Source organism: Pelodiscus sinensis, chromosome 6 (assembly GCF_049634645.1).
Source record: "Pelodiscus sinensis isolate JC-2024 chromosome 6, ASM4963464v1, whole genome shotgun sequence".
NCBI classification, from domain to species: domain Eukaryota; kingdom Metazoa; phylum Chordata; order Testudines; family Trionychidae; genus Pelodiscus; species Pelodiscus sinensis.
Window position 1 is genome coordinate 9556425 of NC_134716.1, and position 25547 is coordinate 9581971.

At 42.6% G+C, this 25547-nt stretch overlaps 1 protein-coding gene across 4 annotated transcripts in view; it reads left to right on the forward strand.

Annotated features, from left to right (window-relative positions):
- SUSD1 (sushi domain containing 1) overlaps positions 1–25547 on the forward strand; it is a 90290-nt gene that overhangs the window by 52527 nt on the left and 12216 nt on the right. For 3 of the 4 annotated variants that reach the window (XM_075931417.1, XM_075931415.1, XM_075931416.1), the window contains 8 exons: positions 571–757; positions 2211–2305; positions 2823–3009; positions 4626–4720; positions 6714–6903; positions 8398–8492; positions 11454–11640; positions 25442–25535. In XM_075931417.1, coding sequence (XP_075787532.1) covers positions 571–757; positions 2211–2305; positions 2823–3009; positions 4626–4720; positions 6714–6903; positions 8398–8492; positions 11454–11640; positions 25442–25535 — 1130 coding nt within the window. The remainder of the gene's footprint in view (positions 1–570; positions 758–2210; positions 2306–2822; positions 3010–4625; positions 4721–6713; positions 6904–8397; positions 8493–11453; positions 11641–25441; positions 25536–25547) is intronic. The other variant, XM_075931418.1, reaches the window with a different exon arrangement.

Sequence of the window (25547 nt, forward strand, 5' to 3'; positions counted from 1 at the left end):
TGCTACCACTGGTGGCCCCCATACCAGTGACCTGCTGCTTCCAAGACCATCAGCCCCTGAACTGCTTGGCCTTCTCTCACCTGTCACCTCCAAGCTGTCACCTTTAGCTCCTGCTCCCAAATCGCCTCTGACTCCCTTTCCTCAGAGTCCTGCTGGCTGAGCGTCGCTCTGCAGGTCAACCTAGTGTCCAGTAATAGGCCAGCAAGTTCATTTCAGTATGAATATGATAGAGAATATAGCAATGACTTGATTAACACAGCAGAGGATCTGTAAACTGGGCAGCACAAAGGTTAATGCAAGAGAAAATAAAGAGCAAATTGATTGATATACCAAAACAGCAATCAATATGCCAAGACGAATACAGTTGCAATTACAGAATTGAATCCATAGAGCAAGGGACTTGTAGAGATGTGTATTTTGTAGGATAAGGTGCTAGGATGACAAGAGATTAAAATGAGAGAATATGCATATAATTACTGAAAAGACACATGCTTATCACAATACTCTCATTCATAAAACACACAGCAATTTCTGTAGAACTCAAATTTTGACTTTCTTCTCCATTAACAGTTTCATGTGCAAGAGCAAAGACTGCATCAGAAGGCATCTTTCAATGAAGCAACATTTAATTTCACATCAAAGGAGGAGACTCCAGAGCTGTGTCTAGACCTAAAGGCAGGCACTAACTACACGGTGAGCATCACTGTAGTGTCTCCTGAGTACTCGGATCCCATCACTATCACAATTAATACTGTGGGTAAGTGTCCTGCTGGTTCATTTACCTAGCTGTTAGGCTTAAGGGGGATGATAGCGCAAAGTGAATATGCTCATGTAGCTGATTTTTTTGTGGCTCTAGTCAAGTGAGTGAGGGATTGCTAATATGTGGAGCATTGCATTTACTGGATTCAAAGGTCTAGACAAAGTGGTTGCTGGAGAGAAGCTGCATGAACGACCAAGCATGGTCAGATCAAGTAGGCCTTGAAGGTAAGGACCATGAGATATGGTCAGGCCAGGTAGTTGCTGGAGGGAAACTGTGTGTGAGGGACCAGGAGATGCCCAGGACTTCAGTTTTCCAGCACTGGGCACCATTCAAGGTATACAGGAATCCATTGAGCATGGTGTGTGTTGTTGCATAAGTAAAACTTGCCACATTTTTGTATTGGCACCTGTAGGTTGAATGTTAGTACATATGCAGTAGATGATATTGCTGGAAAATATTTTTTGGTATCAACATTTTGATTTTTAAAATCTTTTCAAAATACGATAAAATACAATTCATTTTAAGGAAAAAAATAACTTAGAGTAGCACGCTGTAGTTTCAGCTGATGTTGTTTTCTCTTTCTGTTGGTTAATACCGACACTTAAGTGCACAAAACCAGAGCAGAATATCAGGGTATGTCTACGCTTGCTCCCTATTGCGAGATAGGGATGAAAATGTAGTGTACCAAAATTGCTAATGAAGCGTGGGATTTAAATATCCTGCGCTTAATTAGCATAATCTCGTCTGGCCGCCATTTTGAAATCGCGTTATTGCGAAATAAAACGCCCCGTGTAACTGCGTTATTTCGAGAGAAAACCCTTCTCTCGAAATAACTGTTAAACCTAATTGTATGAAGAGTAACAGTTATTTTGAGAGAAGGGTTTTCTCTTGAAATAATGCTGCTACACGGGGCGTTTTATTTGGCAATAATGCGATTTCAAAATGGCGGCCAGACAAGATTATGCTAATTAAGCGCGGGATATTTAAATCCCGCGCTTCATTAGCAATTTCGGTAAGCTACATTTGCATCCCTATCTCAAGATAAGGAGCAAGTGTAGACATACCGTCAGAGTTGAAATCCACTACACAGGTTGAGGGGAACATTCAGAGACTATTGAGGCAGTGTGGCTCATAAGGGAAAACACAGGCACTGCAGATTGAGTTCTGTCCCCAGCCCTGCCGCTGGCCTGCTGTGTGACTTTTTGTTACTTCGCTTCTTAGTACTTCACTTTACCCTTCGTCTGTCTTATCTGTTTGGATTGTTGTTCCTTCACTGCAGGAGCTGTCCTGTATCGCATGTTAGTGTCCTGACCACTGCGACAAATAATCCGTTATAAATTACAAGAAAGTCAACTGAGTTTTTAAATGCAGTAGGGAGGAAAGGTACCTAGATGTATGGACAACAGTTTTTGAGAAGCTGTGACTTTTTCTCTTTTCTTCTGTTCTGTAGAAGAGGAAGGATTCAACAATGTTTCAGTATTTAATTATACCTGTTTGAAATGGAGGAGACATTCTGGAAGAGTCGGCGTGAAGGAAACCTACCTCGTAAGTCAGATCTAATATTTTTTGTATTAACAGTTGGATAGAAATGTAGGATTTTGGATTAAAGATTTTGGTGGAAGTATTAATAATCCTAAAAAAAAAGGTATTGAAAAAAGTTAGTACAGGCAGTCCCCGGGTTACGTACAAGATAGGGACTGTAGGTTTGTTCTTAAGTTGAATTTGTATGTAAGTCGGAACTGGTACATATTGTAGGGGAAACTCTAGCCAAACATTTCTCCAGAGCTCAGTTTTATTCTCCCACACCTCACTTCCCTCAGTCCTTTATTCTCAAGCTGAGGTGTCTGCTGAGAAAAGCTGCTCCGCGTCTCCCTGGTCTGCTGGGGGGAAGCAGCTAGTGCGGGGTTGCCTCACCCCGTTTGTAAGTAGGGATCCAATGTAAGTCGGATCCATGTAACCCGGGGACTGCCTGTAATTTGATGTGACTTTTAAACAGCTGTGTGATGCTCTCAGATTTTCTGAAGAGCTTATTAAAAGTATGTTTGTCTTATTTCTATGATAGTTTCACATACAGGAACAACAGGGACGCTTGGGGAAATCATCCCATGAAATGATGACTAACTTGACCACCAAGGAGGAGAACCCCACGGTGTGCCTCCCTCTTCCCCTCGGTGTAAACTACACAGTGAATGTCACTGAGGCGTCTACCAAACTTGTTTTACAAATACCCATAATACTCTCAACGACTGGTGAGTGCTTTTGTTCTCCTGATCATTGTTTCCTTGTACTCGTCCATCAGTTTGTCCGCGTCCATCTGGTATTTCTTGTCTTCAACTCAGTTGTAAACTCTTTGGGGCCAGAAGCTGGGTGTTTTTTGTTCTGTGTTTGTACAACACCTGGCACAGAGGGGCCCTGTGCCATGGCTGGGGCCTGTAGGTGCCATAATTATAAAAATAAATTATAATAAGAGGAGTACGTTTAAGTTTCTAGTGCAGTAATAACAGGCTTACTTGGTTGGAATTCTGACTGTTCCAAGGAGAAACTTTTAAGGTTTGAAGAACAAATGTATGAGGCAGTCGGTCTTAAATTGTCACTTTAAAGGAGTGTGTTCCTCTTTTTCCACCACGTCTCAGAACCCACCATAGTTATTGCTAGGTGTGCAGGATCATGAAGAGGGATATCGGGTTGTCTTGTCTAAATTAGAGACAAATACTGTATGGTCTGTATTCAGACAAAATGCCCATCGACTGCTGTGAGAATTGCCTAACAAAGTATTAAATTTGTTCTTTTTGGCTGCATTTTCTTTGGGGCATAAAACATCTTTTACATAATATTATGCAGATGTACAGTTAATAACAACTCGCTACGTATATATCCCATTTGTAAAGAATGCTTTTATTGTGGATGTGCTATTTACTTTCAAGTTAAAGAATAATTGAAAAGGGTGCTTTAAACAAACAAACACAATGAATGAATGAACTCGCACCACAAGCACTCTTTCAGATGTAGACATCACTCTGTGAACCTTCCTAAAGTGATTTCATAAAGGTTGTTTTCTTTAAGGTTTCATAAGCCTCTTTTTGTCTCTTTTTCAAATACTTCTTATGGAAGCATCTTTTCCTAATCCAATCCTTTTTTAAATGTCATGTAATTTGGTGTAAACTGAGGCAGTCCTCCTATTGTAGAGCTGCATCACACACCAGATTAAAGATCTGTTGACCAATCAATCTTGTGAGATACAGCATGAGCTCTGGGGGCATCTCTCCTGTCAGTGTCAGTAGCTGCAGAACAGATGTGTTTGTTCTTGCTCTCCAGCTTCTAACGTACAGTGTTGTTACATGTATACCCACACTTTACCATGAGTACAGAAATGCCTACTTGACCACCAGTATAAGAAGGATCAAGTCAGAATGAAAGATCTTACAACAAAGATCTTAAAACAATGTTGATGAGCATGGTGTAAATGCCTAGGTAGAAGTTGTGTCTACTTCCTGTAAAATGAATGGTCTTTCACCTCCTCTTTCAGGACTTTCCAGCCATTGGGAGTGAAACTATCATACACTACAGACCAAAATCTAGTAAAGTTTGGTTTTGTTTTTCATGGCATTTTGTGCTTGATTGGTATTCCGCAAAATAATCTGTAGAGCTGTGCTTGCTCCTTCGCTTTGATGTTGTATTCATATCTTCAGGAGTCTACAGAGTTGGATGAGAGCATCCTTTCTGGTCTTGCAATTCCTGTTTTATCCCTTGGGTGGCATGTGGCAGAGCACATTAGAGAGGGAGAGATAAAGGGTGTGTGAGAGAGAGGCTTTTTGTAAAGGTAATAGCAGAAAATTCCCTTCTGTGTTTATTTTTCTTCATACAGAGGAGGAATTGCTCAGCAATGTGACTGTATTTAATGAAACGTGCGTGAAGTGGCAGAGAAAAGTTGCAAGAGCTGGGACAGAGGAAACTTATACAGTAAGTGAGATGCAATTTCTGTGTGCGAGGGGGAGTTTTGGAACTAATCTGGGTAACTGAACAGCTTTGAAGATTTTATTGTTTTAGGTGGGTCTGTTGCAGTGTTGAATGAAGAGTCAATTGTTTGCTCTTTCTTTCCAGTAAGAACCATGTAGCACTTTCAGTTAGGCTGGGTGAATGAATGAAGGGAAAAATACATCCCAGCCACGAGGTAGAGTGAAGGGCTCACCAAACTTTGACTCGGGCCCTAATTCAGTAAAATACGTAAACATTTGCTTGAGCCCTCTTCTGTTCAAATCTGAAAAGCTACAGGGAAATTAACAGCAAGAACACTACCATTAGTTACTATAGCTTTGGGAGAAAGTCCTCTGTGTTCTGTTTTGTGTTGCAGAAGTTCCTATGGGACCCAATCATGGACCAAGGCCCCATTGGTCTATGAGCTGTACAAATACATGACAATAACTTTGATTAGTGTAATAAGTGGGAAGAAATTAAGGCTTTGATTCAGGAAACTGTCCATATTCAGCAGAGCACTCAGGCACATACTTGTGTCTTCTTGAAGTCATTGTCTTGTCCAAGGTCGCAACATAAAGTTGTGCAGAACCAGGAACAGAATCCATTACCTTCTGATTCCCAGTCCACAGTTCTAAGCACTAGATTGTATTTCCTGCCACACATGAATGTTTGGAAATTTTGTTTTGCGCAATACACTGCAAGCTCACACCCAGTGCAGTAGATTAATCTAAAGAACCTGTTGTAGTGTGATGCATTTTATTTATGTGACTCTTTGAAAGGTGGTTCTAGGTACGTTTGTAATATATTTAAATATGCAAAAACAAGAATAAAATATGAAATACAAAGGCACAGAAATGAATCATTCAACCAGGATCACCCAGACTAATAATAAAATCACGACTATTCCCACTTTTAGCCAATAATGACATCTCATTGGAAAGCCAGGGAAAAAATTTGGACTTGAACCACCTGAACATGCTGTAAAAGATTATCAACTCTAGCAGACCAGGGTGGGAATGAGCTCCAAATTGGGAACCAGTCCTAGAAAATGACCTGCCACTGTCCCGCTCTTATACACCAGAAGGACCATTAGCTTGAGTGCCTTTGTTGACCGCAGCTGAAGCGGGGAAGGAGAAGTCTACAAAGTAGCCTTGTCTGAAGTGATTTACGGTTTTACTGGACAAAACCAACTCCTTGAGCCTGTCTTAAACGGGTGAATGCAAACTAATGACCACTGGAATAATGCATTTCCCATGCTTACTAAGCACTTCCATTTTCCACTTATTTCAGTTTCCCAACAGCTTCATTTAACGCATTTTGGGGTAGTCTACTGACAGCAGCTTTGGAAATTGTAACAGGGTATGCAGTCTTGTGTTCAGTCACCCTCATCCATGCCCTAATTTCAAACAAATCTCAGACAGCCATTCCTCTACACCAGCCAGGTCTGAGGAGATGAAAGCTTAGAGTTCAATGTTGTTGATGCCTCTATGGCCTGGTGAGACACATGTAGAAGTACAGGGAAAATTAACAGTAGGTATAGCAGAGTTAATATTGAAGGAGAGTGGCTTATTCTGATTTGTATTTTCCTGGGGCCTAGCACAAGTGCTAATTATTTTAATGTTTGTTTTAGTTGGTGGGAACAAATGAAGGCTCTGAGTTAATCATCTCTGTTCAGTAAAGCAGCTCATATTTACTTATGTCCCAGTAAAGCAGAAAAGTGTAGGCTGCTTTGCAGGGGCGGATATAGGGCAGGGCGAGTGGGGCAGCCGCCCTGGGCTCTGCGCTTCAAGAAGCCCTGAGCATGCACTGTGGCGTCACTACGCATGCGCCGTAGCAAAGGGGGGCCCCGCAAAATTGGGCTGCCCTGGGCCCCGCAAAATGGTCATCTGCCCCTGCTGCTTTGACTTTAGTGAGCCAGCATTCTGAATTTTGGAGCTCCACAGCTAATTTAATCTTTTATTTTAAACTCCCACAACAGTTTCATATATTGGGACGAAGATGGTACCAGAAGGAATTCTCCCTTGAAATGATATTTAACTTTACTACAGGTGAAGAGACGCCAGAGGTGTGTTTAGAGCTCAACTCTGGTACTAACTACATGGTGAACATTACTACAGCATCCTCTAAGGGGGCCTCAGCCCTAATTGCCATAGCAATTAAGACAGAGGGTAGGTGTCATAACTCACAGAAGTAAGTAAGTGTGGGAGTCTCATTTCATTATTTGGCACCCAGAGGGTGGATCTGAAACATTTTCTTTTGGTTTCAACCTCCAGAGGCCCAAATGTGAGATGCAAACATTGAACAAAGACTAACATTAAACTGAAATGTTTATGCAATAATGAACCTCTTCAGTCTCATGTAGGATCTCTTGATCGGGTTCCCCACAGATGGCTATGCCAAGCTGTAACCCCGTCTCATCTTGAGGAAATGGGCATTCCCATAAGCCAGTGGTTCTCAACACATGGCCTGTGAGCCACCTGCAGCCCAGTCAGCACCCAGCTGCAGCCCATGTGACATCCTCAGGGCTATATAGGTAGTATATATATCTTGTGGATACAGTCCACATAACACCAAGAACTCATTGGTTTCCAGGCTCTGCACTGATTATCTGCTTGCCTAGGGGAGTGGTCTTTGCTGCTCAACTATATGCAGTTCTCTAGTGAGATGAGCTTTGCTTATAATAGCCTTATATTTAACGAGGGATGGGCTGTTCTCAGGTAGCCATTCATCAGTCATGGGATTGGAGGAGGGGATGCTAAAGGCAGATCACCAATTTGTGATGCTTTGGCCTCTATTAAACTTTTAGCTTGCCCGCTGTTCTGTTCCTAGGGAGGTTGTACTCACCGATCTTTAGCAGCATGGAGGTTCAAGGAGCCTCATGTATTTTCCCTCCTGAATGTTGTCTCAGCTCTGGGACAGGTGGTTGCACAATAGCTTCTCTCTGTCAGCTGTTGGAGACCCTGTAGAGTTGGATTGTTCTTTGTCCTACTCAGTCAACCTGTGTGGTGAAAGATGAGATGCTTCAGAGGGTGTAGCAGGAATGGCCAGAAGTGCCTTGTGTGGTACTTGACCATCAGTAAATGAGTGTACAGTGTCATATTTGCAAGCAGCCTGGATTAAGTAATCAAAGGGGAGGTACTGTAGAACCCCAGAGTTACAAACTGAGGGGTCAGTCCCATTCTTCATTTGGAACTGCAAGAACACAAGCGAGCAGCAAAGGGAGGGATGGGTAGGGGCAGCATATAGAAGACATTACTGTGTTAAGTGAACACTACTAAAGAATTAAGGGGAAGCTTAAAGATTTGCCAAAGTTAAGGAAAGTGTTTCTGTGCTTGTTTCATTTATATTCAAATGGTTAAACACAGCATTTTTCTTCAGCACACTAAAGTTTCAGAGCTGTATTAAGTCACTGTTCAGTTGCAAACTTTGGAAAGACCCGCCATAATGTTTTATTCAGAGTGATTAATAAGCTCCATTCCCTATTTACAGTATCTAGGCACTCAAAAAGGAATGAGGTTCCACTCCTTCCTAATAACAGTGGATCCTTTAAAGTAAAAATAGATTCATATTTTGTCGTTTTCAGCCGGTCATGATCAATATTACAGGAGGGTTTAAAAATGTTTTTAGTTGTGATGCTTCCCCCTTTCTCATTCTCTTTGCAGTAAAGGAAGCCTTTAGTAATATGATGATCCTTAACGACACCTGCTTGACCTGGAGGAGAAGCATAAGGAGAGCTGAGGGGAAGGAAAACTATTCAGTAAGGGATGCATATTTTGGATGTTTTATTTTAAAACAATCAAGCAAATATTGGCAATCCAGCGTCTTCATACAATGTGTTGGGGTCTCCATGTTTCTGGCATGACACTGAGTCTGTCACAGGAGTGACTAGCATGTAGCATCTTAAGAAAACTAAAAGGCCTAGTGGGTCATTGAAAAGGAGTACACGCAATCTTGCCCTTTCTTGTTTCTCACTCATCTCTGTTTTGTGCTCATTGGTTTGGGGTTTTTTTTCCGGTCTGCGGTTCTGCTCCTCTCCAGCCTTCAGCAGTAGGCCACTGTGCCTTGCCATGTACTCGGTGATCCCCTCATCCTGCCGTGGAGCCATTGAGGCTGTCTGTGATGACCCCTAAAATGGCTGTTCTTATCTAAAGTGTCCAGGGGGAGCAGACCGCCTGCGTGGACCCCTGGGCAAGATAAGTGGGGGGGGGGGGAGGGAAGGGAGACGGCTTTGTGCTCCCATAGGGTACAGGTTTGGGCAGAAGGGCAGGACCGAGGGTATCCAGCCCTTCCGGTCGCCCGGAGCACAGTGTGCCTGCCCCCAGGCCTAAGAACCACATGGAGTGCGCAGCGTAGTGCTCCAACGGTGATTTAAAGGGCCAGGGGCTGCTGCAGTGCTCCCCCCCGTCTCCTCTGTGTTGGCAGGCATGAAAGTGTCCCTACTTAGAGATTATCTGAGTAAGAAAAATAGACTGCAGGCAAGCTTTGTTTCAGTCTAGTAAGTAAGAATTTATAGGTAGGGGGGAGGGATAGCTCAGTGGTTTGAGCATTGGCCTACTAAACCCAGGGTTATGAGTTCAATCCTTGCAGAGGCCATTTAGGGATTTGGGGCAAAAATTTGTCAGGGATGGTACTTGGTCCTGCTGTGAAGGCAGGGGACTGGACTTGATGACCTTTCAAGGTCCCTTCTAGTTCCAGAAGATAGGCAATCTCCTTTAATTTTTTGCTTTTTTATTTTTTGTTTTGGAATTATTAACATTCTGACAGTTTAGTACCCAAGTAGTGAGCTGCACTTGTAGAAAACTACAAGTATACAATCTAACTTGATCCTGAGTGATATTTGACATTCTCGTTTCATGTGGCTATGGTGTACTTGGACTTTCAGAAAGTCTTTGACACAGTCCCTCATGAAAGGCTCTTAAGCAGGGATAAGAGGGCAGGTCCTCTCTTGGATCAGTAACTAGTTAAAAGACAGGAAAGCAAGGGTAGGTATAAATGGTCATTTTCAAAATAGAGAGAGGTAAATAGTGGTGCCCCCCAGAGGTCTGTAAGGGGAGCAGTGCTGTTCAACATATTCATGTATGATCTGGAAAAAGGAGTAGAGAGTGAAGTGGCAAAATCTACTGATGATACAAACTTATTCAAAACCGTTCAGTCCAAAGGAGAATGCAAAATCGAAGGAAGAGTAGTCTTCCTTCAACTTTCCTTACTCCTCGTGAATTGAGGGTTACCATGAGTCAGAGTAAGAAGCCCTGCAGCTCCACATTATTTTGAAATAAAGGTTTATAGCATAGATGTGCACTATGTTATTCCGAAATAACGCTGCTGTGTAGACATGCTCTAGATGATTCCCTGTCTTGTTCGTTCTATCTGAAGCTCCTGGCAGATACTGAACTAAAATGAACCAAGGTCTGACCCAGTAAGGCTGTTCTTATGTTGACTTCTATAGGGTCTGATAGTAACAAATACCTTTCTGGATCAAGTGATAACTGCACAGCAGGCAGTTGGGTTTACAGTGAAGATACCTGAGTAGGCTGAGGATTCCTGTTAGCTGGCAAACTAGCAGTTGTATGTGTGTGTGAGTGGGTGGGGGGTTCTTTACCAAACAAAAAGAAAGGGGAACTTTAGTACTGTGTTGCTAAAGTTTATCAAACATGCTGTGTCTTTCTAGTAATACTTGACAAATTTAAAATAGTATACAGGCAGTCCCCGGGTTACGTACAAGATAGGGACTGTAGGTTTGTTCTTAAGTTGAATCTGTATGTAAGTCGGAACTGGCGTCAGCCACTGCTGAAACTGACCAGCGGCTGACTACAGGAAGCCCGAGGCAGAGTTGCTCTGCCCCGGGCTTCCTGGAATCAGCTGCTGATCAGTTTCAACAGCAGCTGAATCTGGACGCCAGATACAGATTCAACTTAAGAACCCAGGCGTCCCCAAGTCAGCTGCTGCTGAAACTGATCAGCGGCTGATTCCAGGAAGCCCGGGGCAGAGCAACTCTGCCTCGGGCTTCCTGTAGTCAGCGCTGGTCAGTTTCAGCAGCGGCTGACTTGGGGACGCCTGGGGCAGAGCTGCTGGGTTGCTCCAGTAGCGCCGCTCCTTGGCGCTACTGGACCAACCCAGCAGCACCCCAGCTGCTCTGCCCCAGGCGTCCTGATTCAGCCGCTGCTGAAACTGACCAGCAGCGGCTGAATCAGGACGCCTGGGGCAGAGCAGCTGGGGTGCTGCCGGGTTGGTCCAGTAGCGCCCAGAGCGGCGCTGCGGGACTAACCAGCAGCACCCCAGCTTCTCTACCACAGGCGTCTGGAGAAAAGCCTGGTCTGCTGGGGGGGGGGGGGGGAGGCGCGGCGCAGCTAGCTGCATCCCCCCCCTCCCCCCAGCAGACCAGGGAGACGGGGAGCAAAGCCTCGGAGGACACCGGCAGCGGGACAGCCGCAGACCAGGGAGACGCGGAGCAACTTTTCTCGCCCCGGACCGTGGCGCATCTGGGCATCCTGCCGCAGATGCGAGAAAAACCCCGTTCGTAACTGCGGATCCGACATAAGTCAGATCCGCGTAACTCGGGGACTGCCTGTATGTGTATGCACATGTAGATTTTCAACAAGGATATGGTCAATGAACTTTTCATAAAGTTCATGATAAATGATTTAGAGTATCTCCTATGCTGAACCTGTGTGAAGTGTCAAAGCCTTTCATTTACAGCACGGTGATCATTTCATTACAGTTTCACATGCAAGGCCGACGTTGGTATCAGAAGGAATTCTTTCATGAAATGGCCTTTAACCTCACCACTTATGGACTGACTCCAGAGGTGTGTTTTGATTTGCATCCAGGCACCAATTACACCGTGAATATCTCCACAGCAGCTTTGGATCTTTCTGTGCTAGTTTCCATGTCAACACCAATTGCTGGTATGTCCTGTTGTTTGTTTTTTTAAACAAAATGACCACTGGAGTGTGAGCACTTAGCCTAGGTAGCAATATTAGCAACTAATTTGAACTGTCTCTCAGTATAGATTATTGGAAAAACTGCCTTATGCTCAAAACCTGTAATCTAGTTATGATAGATTTCATGCTGTTTCTTGTTGAATCAGCAAATCCCGAAATACAGGGACAGTATCGTGTGTTTTGAAATGTCACTTCAGCTTCGCAGGGGTAATTGGAGAGGAAGGATAGGTGAGGAAGGATTGCCTGGAACTCTGAAAATCTAGTTCAATCCCCTGTCATTTAGTCTCTGTGTACCTCACTTTCCCATATGTACAGTGGGACTAATGGAACTTCTCTGTCTTGCAGGGGTTGAAAGATTGTGAGGTACGTTGATACTATGGTAATGGGGTAATAAACAGACAGTACTACCGATGGTGATTTAAAAAAGTTATTCCAGCAAAAAGGCACTGTTGGCAAAGGAGGAGAAAGAACAAGTTATGCTTCAAGTTTTAATTTAATTTGCTTCCAGAATTTTTTTTCTCCATAAAGAAGACTGCACTACAGCTGGAACCTAGAACCTGGCACTCTTTGGTCTGTCAAAATCCAAGGTCCGGCATGATTTCAATGAGCTGGATGTCCACTTATCATATGTTTGGTCAAGTTTCCCATGGTTCCATAAAGTTTGCAGCCACTAGTCCTGGTTCTCAGTGTTCTGTGCTGTTATTTAACTCTAATTTACCCCTAAATGTCTTCTAAGAGCTCAGCAAGCAGTGGCCATGTAGGTCATGCTGCGAGACAATATTGACCATCTGTGGTTTTTGCAAATTCTCTGGTTCTGCACTGGTCAGTTCCCAAAGGTGCTGGGACTCGAGAGGTTCAATCTATAGTAAAAATCTTCAGCCTCTGAGCCTATTTTGATTTAAGTGAGGTCATTTTTGTATCTTTCCTATGCTGAAAAACTTCTGTGTTAGAGTTAAAAACCAAAACCAGTGAAACACTAGCATTGATGTTGGCTCTAATTCTCTTTGTTTTGGCAGCAGATGGATGAGACAGATGAAACCTAGCAAGCTCTTTGAATTTTGTAACTGTGCTCAGCCACTAGGTGCAGCTGTTTATCTGCTGAATGTCTAATGAAGAAGGGAGCCTTTTATGTGGTATTTTCCAAATCATGAATGATTCAGTACTTTTTAAACAGCAAATCTACGCTTTTAAGATGTCACAGAAGGGGCGAAAAATCTCTTCCTTGTATACAAAAGTTATTGAGTAGGGCAGACAGTGTTCTGGATTGCTTGTGCAATGTACCGGAATTATTAGATGACTTCTGCTTAGAAATTTCCTGTCATTCAAAATTACATGAACAGACACAGCAATTCAGTATCTTGTTAAAACAAAGCATGTACCAGAATGTAATTGATTGGGATGCTTTTGAATGGCCACTATTATAACCTGTAGGCATTCCCCTTTTTTCATTGTCATCCTGTCATAATTCACTGATGTATGCGAGAGTGGACCAGGATGTTCCTTGTACAGAAGACCTAGAATACTTTCTAGATGGTGCTGCATGACTGAGGTTGATGCTTTGGTAATTTGCATGTTTTCCTTTGAGTTGAGTTAGTAATGAGTAAACTGCACCAACCTAGTTCTGGGTGAGTTAGCTAGAGAGCCCTGCGTACATACAAACTGACATCTGCATCCACGGCTATAAATTTGTGTCCACACGGGGCGTTAGTTAACTGGTGGAGAGACACAAAAACTTCGTGATGTCTGCTTCTCAAGCAAGATCTCATTGCTTTGTGCTAAGATGAGAGAATCTAGAGCATTTATAAATCTCATTCAGGAGATCTGAAGCCAGGGTTGGTCTCCTGACAGACATGATTCATTATGCTTATAGTGAGATGTGTGTCTAGGCAAAAAATCAGAATGTAGCAGCTTGCTGCTTTCCTTACCATAGACAGCCTGGCAAGCACATTCCTTTTAAGATAACTTTGTGATGTGCCTGTTATAGTTCTTGTCTCCTGGCCAGTACAGGTGCTCTATTGAGTGCCTCACAGAGCACTGATATTCCCAGGAGTGTCCTCCTTTTGCTGCCCTTTATGCCCTTCTGGCTTGCATAACAGTCCTCACCACGGGCTTACATGAGATGGGAGCTTGAGTCATGAAAAATGGTTGAGCAGTTGTTGCCTTATATCAGTTTTAAAAGACTGGTAATGTAAGCTTTCTCTATTTTGGAAGGAAAGACAGCTTGTGTCTGCTTGTCCTGCTCCCTTCCATCACACCTCCCACAAAAAACAAACAAACCTGTCACCGTTGTGGGCAAGAGGTTTAAAACACACAAAAGGAAGTATTTTTTCACACAACGCACAGTCAGTTATCTCCCTGCCAGAGGATGTTGTGAAGGCCAAGACAATAACAGAGTTTAAAAAAGATCTAGATCATAGACTACTAAAACTGGAAGGGACCTTGAGAGGTCATCAAGTCCAGTCCCCTGCCCTCATAGCAGGACCAAGCACTGCCTAGGTCATCCCTGATAGATGTCTATCTAACCTGCTCTTAAATATCTCCAGTGATGGAGATTCCACAACCTCTGTAGGCAATTTATTCCAGTATTTAACCACCCTGTCAGTTACGAAGTTTTTTCGAATGTCTAACTTAACCCTCCCTTGCTGCAATTTAAACCCATTGCTTCTTGTCCTATCATCAGTGGTCAAGGAGAACAATTTTTCTCCCTCCTCCTTGTAACACCCTTTTAGGTGCTTGAAAACTGCTATCATGTCCCCTCTCAGTCTTTTCTTTTCTAAACTAAGCAAATCCAGTTCTTTCAGTCTTCCCTCAAAGGTCATGTTCTCTAGACCTTTATCTTTTTTTTTTTTTTTCTTCTCTGGACTCCCTGCAATTTCTCCACATCTTTCTTGAAAGGTGGTGCCCAGAACTGGACACAATATTCCATTTGAAGCCTAATCAGTGCAGAGTAGAGTGGAAGAATTGCGTCTCCCGTCTTTCTCACAACGCTCCTGTTAATGGATCCCAGAATCCTGTTTGCTTTTTTTTTTCCAACAGTGTCACATTGTTGACTCTTGTTTAGATATATTCTTGGAGATAGGTCCGTTTATTGCTGCTAGCCAGGTTGCTGTTCCTCGCCTGTTTTGTTAAGACTGGGAATGGCGACAAGGCATGGCTCGCTTGATGATTACCTGTTCCGTTCATTCCCTCTGGGGAACCTGACATTGGCCACTGCCAGAAGACGGAACACGAGACTAGATGGACTTTTAGTCTGACCCAGTATGGCCATTCTTATGTTCTTATTTATTATTTCTCTGTCAGAGTTACTGATTGTGTGTAGTTCCACACGTGTTCTTCACTTTTGTAGATCATTTGTGAAGAAGATCTCCTAGGTAAAACATTATCACTGACTCGTTCTGAATTTAAGAAATGTCTTTCTTTTATGAATGCTCTCTGGCATCCGAGAAATGTCTAAGGAGAATTTAAGAAATACTGGGCTTAAATGACTGAGCACAGCAGGGATATACATCTTATGTTGGTGGGAGTCTATGCTGAGCAAATAGATGCATCCTTCTGATAAAGAGAAGGCAAGATGGCCTGAAAAGCACAAGTTTCCTGCCATCTAGAGAAATTCAGGGGGGAGGGATAGCTCAGTGGTTTGAGCATTGTCCTGCTAAACCCAGGGTTGAGTTCAATCCTTGTGGAGGCCATTTAGGGATTTGGGGCAAAAATTCATCAGGGGTGGTACTTGGTCCTGCTGTGTAGGCAGGGGACTGGACTCGATGACCTTTCAAGGTCCCTTCCAGTTCTAGGAGATAGGCAATCTCCTTTAATTTTTATTTTATTTTAAATACAGATGTATTAAAACTTTTGTGTTTGTGAGTCTCTTTAAAAAGCTTAAGAAGAGAGAGAAGATATTTGGAAATCTGTATGTTTCGTAATGTTCTCTATGCCAGACTGATTTAAAAAATGTAAGTCGTGGCCAACATTTTCAAAAGCACTTAGTGATTTTGAGTGTCAAGATATAGCTTAGAGACCTGACTTTTAGTTGCACTTTTTGAAAATCAAACCTTACTTACTAAATTGAGCACCCAGTATCTCAATTTACTTTTTGGTCTCATTTAAAGTTTATTTTTCCAGTGTGCCACAGCTATCTAGGTATGTGGATGGGGCTGCTGACAGAGCAAAGGGGGCAGCTGCCTCAGGACCCTGGTGATTTTTAAAAGGGTCAAGGTTGCATGCTTTGGGCACCTATGAAGGGCTAATTAGGGGTAACCAATTAACCGGAGTCAGGTCCCATCCCACCTTGCCCAGGGCCTGGCAAGTCTTTCCACAGCCCTGTATGTGGAGTATTTTAACTACAGCCAATAATAAAAAAGAGAAGGCAAATGCCCTTTGGAACAGAAGCTTAAGAGTTGCCACAGTATGTTTCTTGCAACAACAATAGCGCCAAGATGGTGAAATGCGGAGGTTGCCCTTGTATTGTTAGATAAATGCTATGCAAAACAAATGTGTTTGGGAAGGGATTTGAGACACAGAGATGGGGAACATTTGGAGACAGTAGTTAAGACGACAAACCCAACATACAGTAGGAGTTGTCTGAAAATAAATGTGTTCATTGTTTGTTCCTCACTTTATCTCCCAGGCTTTGTGCCATACAAAATAAACAAAACCTTCAGTTAGAGTAGTGTTTTAAAATTTGTTTTTTCTCTGATAATGTTATTTTCTTGTAACATCTTACGCATTTGTAAAGACATGCTTCTTTTTGGTAAAATTGGGGAACAGCAGGCATCTCAACAGAGAGCAACCAGTGTTAATGTTAAGGAGCAACATTAAGGTAGGGATGTAAATGGGTAACCGGTAAACTGACTACCCTGTAAGCATCACCCCTTACCAGGTGATGCTTACTGGTAACCAGTTAACTAGTGCCTGGCCCACGCAGGCTTCCTGTCCATGGCACGCCATAGGCATGTTCTAGCCCAGCCGGGCCCGCCATGCCATGCCGCAGTTAACTGGGTACACATAGGGTGTGTCTAGACTGGCAAGGTTTTGCGCAAAAGCAGCTGCTTTTGCGCAAAAACTTGCCAGCTCTCTACACTGGCCGCTTGAAATTTGCGCAAGAGCACTGACTTTGTAATCAGTGCTTCTTGCGCAAATACTTTCACACTCCCTCTCGGGAAAAAGCCTTGCGCAAGAATACTTGCACAAGAGAGCCAGTGTAGACAGAGAAGAACTGTTTTGCGCAAAAAAGCCCTGATGGCTAAAATGGCGATCGGGGCTTTCTTGTGCAAAAGCGCATCTAGATTGGCACGGATACTTTTGCGCAAAATCTAGATGCGCTTTTGCGGAAATACTTTTAATGAAAAAAAGTTTCCATTAAAAGTATTTCCGCAAAATCATGCCAGTCTAGACGCAACCATATAGTTTTGCCAGTTAACATTTTAAACCGGGATATTACATCCCTAGTTTTTAGAGCTGAAAACTAGACCTTCTGGCTCTGTTTTGACTTGCAGGCATGTACATGTCATGTCTGCTCCATTGTTTTGGCTTCAAAGAGTAGGATTTTTGCATAATCGAGTACCCGGTCTATTCATTAAAGAGGAACAGGCAGGCAGAGTGCAGAGATAATGTGACATGTGTGTGTGCTTCTGTCATCATGGAAAAACTTCCAGCTGGTGAGTCACTCAAGAACAGTGGTGAAATTTTAGTCCACTTTCAGCCCTTGTTTGGGGGGAGGAAATGATAGAGTCTTCAGAAGGAGATCAATTTGAGAAAATTTTAGCCCTTATGCCACTAGTTAACCACCAGTTATTTAACACTTTTGGAGACAGGATAATTTCCTTAGCTTTGGGATGGACTGCTCTGTATTGGAACATAGTGCTTGTTAGGAAAATTCCTGGCTACTAGGAAGTGGAGTTATTGCGTCTGAGTTACTAAGGGGAACATTTAACTTTCCCTCCAATAAAAACATGCTGGACCACGGATGTTGCCGGACAAGAGAGAGTCCCAGTTAAGGGAGGTGCAATCTGTATCAATATATATGTTTTTATGCAACAGGGATTTAGTCTCCAAACCTGCAAGTATGTAGGTGTGATGTATTTAACTTTAAATATGTGAGTAACTATTGTAACTTCTTGCATGAATAAAATTGAAGCACATGCATATCTGTTCACAGGTGCCAAAACTAGCCCAATACAGTTGTCTGAGAGAGGTTGTATTCGAAATCCTCCCTTCACATATAAACTTAATCTCCTTCTACTGTGTTGTGGGGTTTCTACAGGTTTCTGTTTTGGCACTTTCCATTTCTCCTTCTGCATCTTATTGCTGGGCAGTCACATGCATTAATACAATGCCAGCTGTCACAGTCATGCTGATAATTTGCAGATTCACTTCTGCAGACCTGACCTGTTTCCTCCTGGCCAAACCAAAATCTCAATTTATTTTTCTGATATCTCCCCATGGATGTCCAATCTTCATCTTAACCACAACCTGGCCCAAAATGAACTCCTCAACATTTCCCCCTACCGAAGACACGATCACCATCCTCCTCCCTTTTGCTCATGCCCATACCCTGGGCATTTTCTTTGACATGGCTCTCTCTGGATCTTCACTGCCAGGCCACCTTTAAATTGTTTTCATAGAATCATAGAATCATAGAATAATAGGACTGGAAGGGACCTCGAGAGGTCATCGAGTCCAGCCCCCCGCCCTCAAGGCAGGATCAAGCTCCGTCTACACCATCCCTGACAGATGTCTATCTAACCTGTTCTTAAATATCTCCAGAGAGGGAGATTCCACCACCTCCCTTGGCAATTTATTCCAATATTTGACCACCCTGACAGTTAGGAATTTTTTCCTAATGTCCAATCTAAACCTCCCCTGCTGCACTTTAAGCCCATTACTCCTTGTCCTGTCCTCAGAAACCAAGAGGAACAAATTTTCGCCTTCCTCCTTGTGACACCCTTTTAGATATTTGAAAACCGCTATCATGTCCCCCCTTAATCTTCTTTTTTCCAAACTAAACAAGCCCAGTTCATGAAGCCTGGCTTCATAGGTCATGTTCTCTAGACCTTTAATCATTCTTGTCGCTCTTCTCTGTACCCTTTCCAATTTCTCCACATCTTTCTTGAAATGTGGCGCCCAGAACTGGACACAGTACTCCAGCTGAGGCCTAACTAGTGCAGAATAGAGCGGCAGAATGACTTCACGAGTTTTGCTTACAACACACCTGTTGATACAACCTAGAATCATATTTGCTTTTTTTGCAACAGCATCACACTGTTGACTCATATTCAACTTGTGGTCCACTATGACCCCTAGATCCCTTTCCGCCATGCTCCTTCCTAGACAGTCGCTTCCCATCTTGTATGTATGGAACTGATTGTTCCTTCCTAAGTGGAGCACTTTGCATTTCTCTTTATTAAACCTCATCCTGTTTACCTCTGACCATTTCTCTAACTTGCTAAGGTCATTTTGAATTATGTCCCTATCCTCCAAAGAAGTCGCAACCCCACCCAGTTTGGTATCATCTGCAAACTTAATAAGAGTACTCTCTATCCCAATATCTACATCATTGATGAAGATATTGAACAGTACGGGTCCCAAAACAGACCCTTGAGGAACTCCACTTGTTATCCCTTTCCAGCAGGATTTAGAACCGTTAACAACAACTCTCTGACTACGGTTATCCAGCCAATTATGCACCCACCTTATCGTGGCCCTATCTAAGTTATATTTGCCTAGTTTATCAATAAGAATATCATGCGAGACCGTATCAAATGCCTTACTAAAGTCTAGGTATATGACATCCACCGCTTCTCCCTTATCCACAAGGCTCGTTATCTTATCAAAGAAAGCTATCAGATTAGTTTGGCATGACTTGTTCTTCACAAACCCATGCTGGCTATTCCCTATCACTTTATTACTTTCCAAGTGTTTGCATACGATTTCCTTAATTACCTGCTCCATTATCTTCCCTGGGACAGACGTTAAACTGACCGGTCTATAATTTCCTGGGTTGTTCTTATTCCCCTTTTTATAGATGGGCACAATATTTGCCCTTTTCCAGTCTTCTGGAATCTCCCCTGTCTGCCATGATTTTTCAAAGATCATAGCTAAAGGCTCAGATACCTCCTCTATCAGCTCCTTGAGTATCCTGGGATGCATTTCATCAGGACCTGGTGACTTGCTGACATCTAACTTTCCTAAGTGATTTTTAACTTGTTCTTTGTGTATCCTATCTTCTAAACTTACCCTCTCTCTGCTTGTATTCACTACGTTAGGCACACCTCCAGACTTCTCGGTGAAGACCGAAACAAAGAAGTCATTGAGCATCTCCGCCATTTCCAAGTTCCCTGTTACTGCTTCTCCCTCCTCGCTAAGCAGTGGGCCTACCCTGTCCTTGGTCTTCCTCTTGCTTTTAATGTATTTATAAAAGGTCTTCTTGTTTCCCTTTATGCCTGTAGCTAGTTTGATCTCATTTTGTGCCTTTGCCTTTCTAATCTTGCCCCTGCATTCCCGTGTTGCTTGCCTATATTCATCCTTTGTTAGTTGTCCTAGTTTCCATTTTTTATATGACTCCTTTTTTATTTTGAGATCATGCAAGATCTCCTTGTTAAGCCAAGCTGGTCTTTTGCCATATTTTCTATCTTTCCTACACAGCAGAATTGTTTGCTTTTGGGCCCTTAACAACGTCCCTTTGAAATACTTCCAACTCTCCTCAGTTGTTTTTCCCTTCAGTCTTGCTTCCCATGGGACCTTACCTACAAGTTCTCTGAGCTTATCAAAATCTGCCTTCCTGAAATCCATAACCTCAATTGTGCTGGTCTCCCTTCTACCTTTCCTTAAGATCATGAACTCTATTATTTCGTGATCACTGTCCCCTATACTGTCTTCCACTTTCAAGTTCTCAACTAGTTCCTCCCTATTTGTTAAAACCAAATCCAGAACAGCTTCTCCTCTGGTAGCTTTTTCAACCTTCTGAAACAGAAAGTTGTCTCCAATGCAGTCCAGAAACTTATTGGATAGCCTGTGCCTCGCTGTGTTAGTTTCCCAACATATGTCTGGATAGTTGAAGTCCCCCATCACCACCAAATCTTGGGCTTTGGATAGTTTTGTTAATTGTTTAAAAAAGGCCTCATCCACCTCTTCCACCTGGCTAGGTGGCCTGTAGTAGACTCCTAGCATGATATCACCCTCGTTTTTTACCCCTTTTAGCTTAACCCAGAGACTCTCTACACAGCTATCTCCTACGTTCATCTCCACTTCAGTCCAAGTGTGTACATTTTTAATATACAAGGCAACCCCTCCTCCCTTTTTTCCCTGTCTGTCCTTCCTGAGCAAGCCGTACCCTTCCATACCAACATTCCAATCATGCGTCCCATCCCACCAGGTTTCTGTAATACCAATGATATCATAGTTGTATTTATTGGTTAGCAATTCCAGTTCTTCCTGCTTATTACCCATACTTCTCGCATTTGTATATAGGCATCTAAGATACTGATTTGATCTTGCCTCCCTGTTGTGCCCTGACCCTCCTTTCTCCTTGCCATTATAGGCCGTAGTCCCCCCCATTTCCAACCCATCTCCCAGTCCCGCACATTCAGCACTTACCTGTGGGCTTTGCTCACCTGCCCCTGACAAACCTAGTTTAAAGCCCTCCTCACAAGGTTAGCCAGTCTGTGTCCAAACAAGGCCTTCCCGCTCCTGGAAAGGTGAACTCCATCTCCGCCAAGCAGTCCTTCCTGGAAGAGCACCCCGTGATCAAGGAAGCCGAATCCCTCCTGGCGACACCATCGTCGCAGCCAGGCATTCACCTCCAGGATGCACCTCTCTCTGCCCGGGCCCCTACCTTTGACAGGAAGGATAGAAGAGAATACCACCTGCGCTCCAAACTCCTTCACCCGTACTCCCAAAGCCCTGTAGTCACACTTCTTCCTACATAGCAGCTCTTACGATATGACCGTTCTGTTCTGTCCGCACAGCTAAAACTCTCGGACTGGCCCTCAAATTTCACGTCTCAACTATTCCAGTGGTTTCCTTTCTGGTCTTGACAAATTGAATCTTGCCCCAAATTCTACTGCCAGCAGCATTTTCGTGACTTTGATCCCATTTCCTTCCTCTTTGCAACTCTCCATCGGCTTCACCTTCTCACCTGGATCAGAGGCAAACTACTTGTCTGCTTTTAAGACCTCCACAGCCTAACCCTGCCCAACCCAGCATTTCACACATGGGACCAATGTGTTTGTTCTGCAAATGATTCTGTAGTCTTGATTGCCAATTTTAGAATTGTTTCCAACAAATCACTGTGTTTTTTCCCCACACGTGTGGGAGAAGATCTTCATAAACATTTGCAAAGCTATGTTGTTGTTCTCCTTCAAATGCCTATTTAAACTCTTCTCTTGTGATGCCTACAAATAAATGCTTTGGTAGCTAACTGCTTTTCATGCTGACAGGAATGTCATTTGGGTTCCTTCATTCTTCCGTCTGTCGCTCTCTGCATCTATTGTCTCTTGTATGGACTGTAAACTCTTTGAGCCTGTAAGAGAGGTATTGTACAAACGGAACAATGGAGATCCAGCCTCTTGTCCATAATACAATACAAATAACTAATAACAATAAAGTGAAACTACCCTGTTTAACTTTCACTGTTGAAACTTAGTGAATTGCAAAAAGAAAACAAACAGAACATAGTTTGATAGTCTCCCCTATTCCTCCAAAAAAGTGTTAATGTTTGTAAAATGGTGTTAAAAACACAGATAAGGGTCCTCTCCTATTATATTATTATTTAAAAATTAACATATTTGTCTTACGAGATCTTTTTAAGTTGGTGTTCTTTTCTCTGTTCTAGTGGGCTGTTTTTTTTGGTCATTTCCTCAGAAAGTTCTTTGATTTTCCTCAGATTAAAAGTTCTTTTTCTCTTAAGCATAACATATGTAACAATGTATATTTTATGCTGGTCGCACTTCCTAACCAGTACTATTTAATCAGTTCTGCTACATAACCCTTACTTACATCATTTGTACTTATTCCATTTCTTTATTTTAAACGTGAAACTGCAGTAAATTACTTTTATTTCAATAAAAATGCTCAAACTGCCATAACATCCTTAAAACAATGTGCTTGCAAGAAATGTCAGTTATGAAAATGGCATTATTTCAACAGTTTTTTCAGTTAATCGCTGGGCCTGAACTGGAACTCTTGTTTTGACTTCCCAGAGAGAGACACCATTTGCATGCAGACCATGTGAGTCTGTTCCATAACTATTTTTAAAGCATTATCAGCAACAGAGAATGCCATCTAAAAAAGCAGAGAAACCCAAACAAGCTTGTTCTGTTGCACCAAATGAAAGGTTTCTAAAAGAGTAGTAACTAAGCCAAATGTTGCAAATGAATATATGCTTATGGACAGTTAAATAGAGGCCACATGGAAGAGAGGCACAAATATAGCCTTTTAAATAGAGACATTATGACTGAAGTATGTATAATAAAGTAAATTACAGTGCTATAGTCAGCTAAAATTCTGCGCTCCACAAATACTACTATCAAACATTGATGGTATAAAGACAGTGACACTGTTCTTCACTAATCCCTGTGATTAGCCTATGTAGTCATAAGGCTGCATTTGTAAACTGCTTCTGTAAAAATTCAGGGGTCTCTGAGATTTAAAACAAGAACAAGTAAATTAGAAATCTTACTGGTTTTAAATCAGACCATTCTTATGAAACATCTGCTTGATAACAACAAACCTTAAAGTCTATGCTGCTACTAGCGTTGCCAGATGGTTTCAGAAAAAATACTGAACCAAAAAAAGAAAAAGGACCCCAAGAGTTGTTAAGCAAAAAACAAAACAAAACCCAGCATGGCCCCTTTAAGAAATGTGTGGTAAGGCTTTTTGGCCCTAACAGACTGCCAGCAGCTGCCTGTCATCTTGCCTCCTTGTGCCGAGCTGGACAGCTCCCCGGTAAGCACTAGGTTTCCAGACTGCCTCCATATTGAGCCGGACAGCCCGGGATTTTTTCCTCCTGGCCGGGAAAAAAAATCAGAAAGTACCGGACATTTTAGCTGTCTGGTATTTTCTGAATTTTTTTTTAACAGACAGAAGGTGAAAATACTGGACTGTCCGGTTCAACACTGGACACTGCTGGCCATTTTAGGTGGTTGGAGAAGCTCTTCTGTCATCTGGCTTCAACTCAGAAAACATCTGGCAGATGCAATGGGTGGCCTCAGACATAAACAAGGGCCTCATTAGATGATCACAACATTGAGCATCTTGGTTTCTTGCTCTGCTGAAGACCGTGTATGGCCATCGACCATAATGGGACATCACATGGAAGGGGTGTGCCCCTGATGCACAAATTAAGAATCAAGGATTTGCCACCACACAAATGAAGAACATGCTATGTACTTGCAGTGCTAGCGTATGTGCTTTCTGCTGTGTTGTGGCTTCTAGCTAACATTGTCACCCAGCTCAAATATTCTTGCTGCAAAAATGAGCTTTATTGTGAAAAGCCAGATTCTTGGCCTACCCAGCAATGGTTCTGAGAAAGGTATTTGGAGCAGGGTTTAATGGAGCAGGGTTTAATGGAAGATGGGGTAGAAGCTGGTATTTTTAGGCGTGTGTCATTGTGAAGTTCGAAGGATGCTGCTTCTAGCTGGTGCCCTATAATCCAGGTAGAATGTTTTGACAGTAATTTACCAGAAGACCAAGAGGGGTAGATGTTAAATGCAAGCAGCTGAATTTGGGGCTGCAGCTTTTCACTCTTGATCAAGCATTTTCCCCCACAATGGCTGCCCTACATTAGGTGCTGGTATTTTTTCTGAGCTCATGGAGGTGGTCTGAGGACTTTGTTTTTCCCATGGGGATTGTTAAATGTTGATATTCTGCAGGCCTGGTAGTTGATTTATTTTTAATGTTCTGGCAATCACCTTTTTAAAATGTTCTGGTTGCCAAATACTGCATAGGAAAGTTTTTTGTTTTCCCTCCTGTTTCCCTGGGTGAGAATGAAACCAGTTCTTAAATTTTGGTCTGTTGCTGCTTTGCATCTTACCAGCTCAGTCTGGGGAGAATTTAGATGTTCTTAAAGCTTTAACAGCTTGTATTTTTGACCTCTTACCCAATGTGACAGACTGCAAACTTTAAAGGCACTTGTGGCTTGCAAATTTGCAACTCTTCAAGCCATGTGCAAGGTATAATAGGTACTGTTACACTGCCTGTCTGCAATTTAATGCAAACCTCAGATTGGTTAGACATTGAGATCTTGTACACTTTGGGTAAGATTGGGGGGAAAAAACCTGATATTTTCTTTGGGGCAGAAAATTGAATTAAAGCATCTCTTGACTGTGTTGAATGTCAAAGGAAGTGAGGTTACAAAATAGAAACCAAAGAAAGCTATGTTAACAGAATTTATTTTCCTACTTAAAGAGTTCTTCAGAAGTTAAAGGGGCTCTTGAAAGTTCAGGGAAGTGCTGAAAGTCTTTGTCAGTTTATAAATACTTGACTCAGATAATCAAAATTTACATTACAAGAACTAAGGTTCAGATTTCTCACATTTATTTGCTCAGGCTGAGCCTTCTGATATACCATTCCATCAAAATAAATCTCCAGTGTGTGTTAACCAAAAATGTTGTCCCTACATTTTAAGGTACACGTATTCAGGTTTGAAGCTAAAGTACAGCTGTAGCTTTTAGGTTTCAGTTCCTGTGCAGTGTGAGAAAAAGCTTGCTACTGTCAAACTTGGATTATTTCCGAAATCTCTCTAAAGTGCTAATACTATTTTGCTTTTTAGATCCTCCATTCCCAGAAGTAGAGTTTGTAACAGTACATGGTCCTGTGCCAGTACTCAGCCTCCGGAAAGTAGAAGATAGAAATGGACCTATCAGGTCCGTGGAAAT